The sequence below is a fragment of the Chenopodium album genome, chromosome 6 (genome assembly GCF_948465745.1).
Source record: "Chenopodium album chromosome 6, dcCheAlbu1.1, whole genome shotgun sequence".
Taxonomy (NCBI): domain Eukaryota; kingdom Viridiplantae; phylum Streptophyta; class Magnoliopsida; order Caryophyllales; family Amaranthaceae; genus Chenopodium; species Chenopodium album.
The window spans coordinates 19747524-19753642 of NC_137839.1; the positions used below are offsets into that span (position 1 = coordinate 19747524).

The 6119-nt window shown below is 30.4% G+C and overlaps 2 protein-coding genes across 3 annotated transcripts; both read right to left on the reverse strand.

Moving 5' to 3' along the window:
• Positions 1–2777: 2777 nt before the first annotated feature.
• On the reverse strand, positions 2778–4250 carry LOC145634705 (uncharacterized). Its single transcript, XM_081686103.1, has 3 exons — positions 3446–4250; positions 3232–3351; positions 2778–3061 (listed from the first exon to the last, which is right to left on the reverse strand). The coding sequence occupies exons 1-2, from the start codon at positions 3758–3760 to the stop codon at positions 3256–3258; spliced, it is 411 nt and encodes a 136-aa protein (XP_081542229.1). The 5' UTR covers positions 3761–4250; the 3' UTR covers positions 2778–3061; positions 3232–3255.
• Positions 4251–4546: 296 nt separating this feature from the next.
• LOC145634704 (uncharacterized) lies at positions 4547–5705 on the reverse strand. 2 transcript variants are annotated; one of them, XM_081686102.1, is made up of 4 exons: positions 5644–5705; positions 5350–5532; positions 5010–5272; positions 4547–4884 (listed from the first exon to the last, which is right to left on the reverse strand). In XM_081686102.1, the coding sequence occupies exons 2-4, from the start codon at positions 5402–5404 to the stop codon at positions 4627–4629; spliced, it is 576 nt and encodes a 191-aa protein (XP_081542228.1). In that variant the 5' UTR covers positions 5405–5532; positions 5644–5705; the 3' UTR covers positions 4547–4626. The 2 variants fall into 2 exon arrangements, with proteins under 2 accessions (XP_081542228.1, XP_081542227.1); XM_081686101.1 differs by having other exon boundaries at positions 5010–5290.
• Between the last annotated feature and the right edge of the window lie 414 nt (positions 5706–6119).

A 6119-nucleotide genomic window follows, 5' to 3' on the forward strand; every position in this document is an offset into this window, starting at 1 on the left:
TTGTTTCAAAATCTCTTAGATGAGAATAAGGGTTATCAGTTGCTTTGAATTTCGGGATTTCGTTGCATTGAACTTCTGCGGAAGAAGCTCCTTGTCCACCGAGACCCCTTGTGAACTAGTGCCTTGAAACTTGTAGTCACTAGAAAACTTGCTTAAGCATTCTGGCATGAGGTCCATCTGTTGTTGCTTCATAGGGTCATCGATTTTGAGGGTTAAAACCTTCAACGCCTCAGTCACAGTAATCAATTGGTTCCTGAGTTCATTAACTTCCTCTTGAGTTGCCATTATCTTCTTAGCTTTCCTTTTTCGAGCGATTGGCTTGTCGAAAGGTTGAACTTGAATGAAAAGATTTTCTTTGATCAAACGCCCTTCCTTTCTTGACCACGCGCTGTAAATTAAACCATTTTTGTTTTTAATGACTTGACTCAAATTGACTTTGACTTTACGGGTTTATAAAAAAAGAAAAAAGCAAAAATAAGGTGTATATTTTTGGGAATCAAGTATACGGTTCAAACAAGTGGTTTAATTGGAGGATTAATATTCGACTTACCCCCCCAAAAAAAATTATGCATATGACAATAATGTTAATCAAAATTACGCACATGAAATACTTAGAATTTTTCGAGTCTCATCCACTCATTCTAAATCATTGCCAAAATAAATTTCAGGAATTAAAATAGAAATCCTCCCCAGTGGAGTCGCCAAAAAACTGTAGGGAATATTTCAAGCATTACCCCAAACTTGAACCCCAATGTGATCATACACTAAAGTACGGTGGTGTCCAAAGGGAAAGAAGATAGAGCAAAAGAGTCGCCAACAAGTTTTAGGAACTTGTAAATTGCTCACGAGGTGAAGGTTACACCCCTTAACAATCCAGGAGATCGACAACTCCAATAGATCTGGAACCATGACTAGTAGTTTGGGGATGAAGTTACAAATCCAACCTAAAAGAAATTAAACATGCCCTAATAATAGGCCTCTACACTAGTAGAAAAATGGTAATTGGCACCGAGATATAGGCACCGGTTCTTAAGAACCGGTGGTAAAGAAAAAGGGTGAAAATGGGCGGGGTGTTAAGAGTAGAGTATTGGCACCGGTTCAAACCGAACCGGTGCCAAAAGGTTAAAAAAAAAAAAACCGGTCTTCTTTCATCTCTGCTTCTAGAACATAATAATACCCTAACTTTTGTACATAAAACCCTAACTTAGCTTCTCTCTCTCCGCCTCCATTTCATTTCCTCTAATCTGATCTCCCTCCTCTCTTCTCTCTCCTCTCATCTCCTCTCCCTCCTCTTCGATCTCCTCTCTCCTCTTATCTCTTCTTCGATCTCCTCTCTCCTCTCATCTCTTCTTCGATCTCCTCTCTCTTTCTTTATAAAGGAAATTCGACCACCGCCTCAAAGCCCACCACTACCACATCATCACTGCCGCAAAACCGCCACCACCACCACAAAGTTTGACCACCGCCGCGAAGCCCACCGACATCAACAACAATTTCTGGGTATAACTATTTAAGGTTAGGGTTTAATTTATAGGTTTAATTCAATTTTAATCGATTTTGTTGGATTTAATTTTGGGTTTGATTTTGGATTTAAATCTATTTTTCTTGGTTTACTTAATCGATTATTGGATTTTAATTCGAGTTTTTCTCGATTTTTCGGGGTATAATTATCCGAATTTTATCGGTTTTGTATTTAATTCGATTTTTTTTCATTTTTTATGCGTTTTAATTTTGGGGTTTAATTAATCAGTTTTTCTGGGTTTAATTCGTACATGCATGTGTTTTTTTCGAATTTTTTTTTTATTTTGAGTTTTGTCGGGTTTTTTTTTAAAAAAAAATTTCGAGGATTTTGTTTTTTTTTTCAATTTTTTTTTATAATTCTGAGTTTCTGGCTTTTTTTTTCCAGTTCGTGAGTATCTTCGTCGAATTCGGGGTCGGAGGAGCAAAATTGAAGGCCGATATTGCTTATACTATTCAGCAACTGCTAAACAATATTGGTTAATCCATTTGTTTTTTTTTTTGTTTTTTTTTTTGTTGGCAAATGTAAAATTACAGATTATTAATTTAATTTTATTATGTATTAATGTATTATTATTGGAAATATTATTATTGTTGGCAGAAATGTTTATATATAACATTTTGGTGATTATCACTACAAAAAAAATTACTTATAGAAGCAAGTAAAAAATGCCTCTAATAATAATGATATTGCCTCTAATACCTTTCAGAGATAACTATTCAAGTGCCTCTAAAAATTCCGTCGCTAATTGATGGTTGCCCCTAATGCCTCTTTTAGAGGCAATACAATGCATTGTTTCTAAAAACCCATATATTTAGAGGCAACCGTATAACCTTGTCCCTAAATATAATTAGAGGCAACCATATAATCTTGACCCTAAATATATTTAGAGGCATTATGTAAATTTGCTTCTAAATACCATATATATTTAGGGGAAGCCATATTATTTTGCCTCAAAATATAATTAGAGGCATTATACCTGTTTTCTTTTATATATCATATACATTTACAAGCAATTATGTAATTTTGTCTCAAAATATAATTAGATGCAATCTTGTATATTAATGCTAATGATATTTAGATGCAAATCAGAAGTTTGACATGAAAGGTTCTTAGAGGCAGAATGCATGATATATGCCTCTGAGGTATTGATTCTAAATGTACAGAAATATATATTACAACAATATTACATTTTATGATATAATTTGTTTACATTAATAGACAAAATCATTTTAAAGAATTAACTATGTCAGTATAACATTATAAAGCAAGTTGATTTCATTGAATCAAACAACAATGATATTATTAATAATTTAGTTGTCATTACATAATTGAACCCAAAAAAATTTATGGAGTTACTAAACTACTTAATTTCAAAACAGGCATATGAATAAATAAATAAAAATTAATAATAAAAAAAATTGGATAATGTATTTATGTGAATAAGAGGGAGTTTTCATCTAAAACTATAAGCTTGAAAACAGCATTATTTTCTTCAATTTCTTCTAATTCGATCTCTAGCCATCTTCATTATATAATTTCCTGTCATTAAAAAGTATGAAATTAATATTTGTCATAATGACGAAAAATTAAATTAAAATAATTATAAATCACTAATCCATAAAATAAAATAAAAAAACTATAAATTATTATTAATAAAAATTATAAAATAAAAAAAAAAAAACTATAAATTATTATTAATAAAAACTTACAATGAATAAAAAAAATAAGTACTGTTACTCTTCATCTACTTGCATTTCATCATCCTCTTCATCATCATTCTCATCGTCATTCTCATCATCATCCACATTGTCATCGACGTTATCATTAACCTATAATTTCATAATTAGTATGCAATGACCAATAAAATATATTTCTTAAATTTAATTCAATAATCATATAATAATATTAAATAATGAAGTATACCTCATCCATATTCATTTCAGACAAATCATAACCTAGATGGCTCAAAATATTCCCCATGAAATCTTTCATGACCTCCATTTCCTTTTGAAGGCCTCTCATCTTTTTAGTTAGGGCTTTATTTTTCACATTAGCTTCTTTTGCCTCTTTTCTAGCCTCTATTGCCTCATTCTTTGCTTCATCAGCTTCTTTGCGTAAATTTTCTCCTTCACTAAATGTCCCATATAATGATGTAATAGAAGGACTAACTCCCTTGCCACGATAACGACCACGCTTACCAATGGGTTTAACTTTTGCATAGATTTCTTCATCGGTCATATCTATTTCTCCCGCCTCACGTTGCACAAGGAGCTCTTTAATTTTTTACTATATGAAAAAATTTAAATGTAAGATCATACAAAAAGGGAAAACTAATAATAAACACTTATATTTACAAATAAAGTCAATTAATTATATACAAGATTGATTCTAGAGAGAGAAAAAAGGTCACAAGTCTTTTTAACTAATGACAAATAAACTGTATCTCTACTTCTACAGAAATTTTAACAGTATTTCCCTTGTAATATGACTGAAAACCAACTTTAATATAGTCGTTTCAACCTGCTTTGTCACACAATAAACATAAAACAGCTCCACCATCATTTTAATCACAACACATATACCACCTCCACAATTTTATTTTCATAGTTACTATATCTTCAATAATATAAAGAAATAAAAAACGAAAATATAAGGAATTAAGTTATTTATAGGATTTGTTCAATAGCTTTTCTAACATATTATAGATATAGTATAATTTTTCACTATTATTCTATACTATATGTATTACGTAATTTCTTACCATGGTTTCTTTTGCCACTTCAGTGATAGGTTCTTTATCAATTTTTGAATGAGTTTCCTCATATAAATCCAACATGCTTGGCATTACTTTGTCACGCTTGAACTAACATAATAAAAAGTCACATCATCAAATTAATTTTTTTTAAATAAAAAAAAATAAAAGAAAGAGATTACCATGTCTTCGGCTTTTTGAGCAAAACTCTTTGTCCCAGCAGTGTGTCCAGCATCTTGGTATGACCGATTGTCAACATTTCTTTTACTTATTGTCTTTAAAATTTGAAATGTAATATATAATTGATGTCCAACACTAATAGAGAAATAAATAAATATATGATAACATTATACTATACCTTAAATTCTGGTGACCCAAAATAATCAACAAGCCATTTCCAGTCATTTTCATCGACATTTGGAGGCATATTTTCTTCTTTAAGTCGATCTTCATCTGTATCCACTGTATCATAATATGTACTCTTCAATCTTGCGCGAAAATTCCTGTACTTCTTGTTGAAAGATTCCATGATATATTTTTTCCTTTCCTTTAACTTCTTTTCACGTTCTTCTTCATCCTGATCATCCTCAAGTCCTATATCAAATTTTTCCTTGACAATACATACAAATGTAGTTATTAGAACCAAAAAAATAAATAAATAAATAAATAAAATTGCAAGAAAACATAATCTATTTGTAACAAGATATAATTTTTTTTTTTTTAAGAAAAAAATACCAGAACAAGTTGCCACATCTTCTCCTTATTTTCTTTTGGGATTTCTGAAAATACTTTCACCTCATAAAGTGGAGCATTAAGAGGATCTCGTACAAGGGAACCATAGTAACTTGCCAAACAAGCTCTATTTACACCAATTGGCTGACCTCTTATGTTAAAATCCACTTTTTTTTTCTCACCGGGTCTCATTTTTGCCATTTGAAGATTTCTTGTAGGACCTCTAGGAGTGTTGGTCTTATAAGTTTTTTTCTTCTTTTTAGTTCCTATAATATAAAAACATTCTGCAATGGTTAACTCTAGCAATGTAAATAGAAATCATTGAATAAATAATGAGAAATACCATTGTTGTCTTCTCCTTCATTTATAGGTATTTCATCATCATAACTTCTAATCATGTGTGCATTGTTGAAATTTTCTTGATCTTCTAAACAAATGTCTCTTGTTTGATCTAAATTGTTATCACCTTCTTGACTGTGCAAATCATTATCAATATTGTTCGCAGAGTGTTGCTCTTCATCTTGCCCTATATCAAGTGCATTTTGGGGCCAGATTAGTAGAATATGCCAAAGATAAGAAATCGCACAAATATTCTAAAACAGATGATTGTATAATAAAAATAATTATATTAATGTACCTTGAGAATGACCACTACTTTCACCATCATTTCTCCGTTCAAATCCTAGTTATTATTAAAATTTGAAAATTTATAAAATATTAATGCATATCTTGATCGTATATGAAATTATAATAGGACTACGACAAAGACAAAGAAAAAAATAATTAAAAGATATATTCAAGCATTTATTCATAATTACAAAAATTCAAGTTGATACGGATGGTTATCAAAAGTGAAAAACTTATTCTATCTACTAAACTAATTTAATAATAAAAAAATAGTGGCACAAAATCATTGAAAAATATTTACTAACAAAATTAATAACCACTTAACCCTTCATCCATAGAGAAAGAGCTCGCTTTTGTTATTTATCTACAATCTTGGCAAACTTATGGTGTTCAACCCATAAAATTAAACCTTGGTGAGAAAAATAATTGTGTGAAAATTAAAGGCTCCAACTGTACAAGATTGAAGAATAACCACTTAATCAATTT

Excerpts from the sequence above, each read along its gene's own strand:
- LOC145634705 (XM_081686103.1), bottom strand. The coding sequence starts at position 3,760 with ATGACCGATGAAGAAATCTATGCAAAAGTTAAACCCATTGGTAAGCGT. Across the intron at positions 3,352-3,445 it reads CTGAAATGAATATGGATGAG|GTTAATGATAACGTCGATGA; the intron begins GTATACTTCATT and ends ATGAAATTATAG.
- LOC145634704 (XM_081686101.1), bottom strand. The coding sequence starts at position 5,404 with ATGATTAGAAGTTATGATGATGAAATACCTATAAATGAAGGAGAAGAC. Across the intron at positions 5,291-5,349 it reads TGAAGGAGAAGACAACAATG|AATGTTTTTATATTATAGGA; the intron begins GTATTTCTCATT and ends TAACCATTGCAG. Across the intron at positions 4,885-5,009 it reads AGATGTGGCAACTTGTTCTG|GAAAAATTTGATATAGGACT; the intron begins GTATTTTTTTCT and ends TGTATTGTCAAG.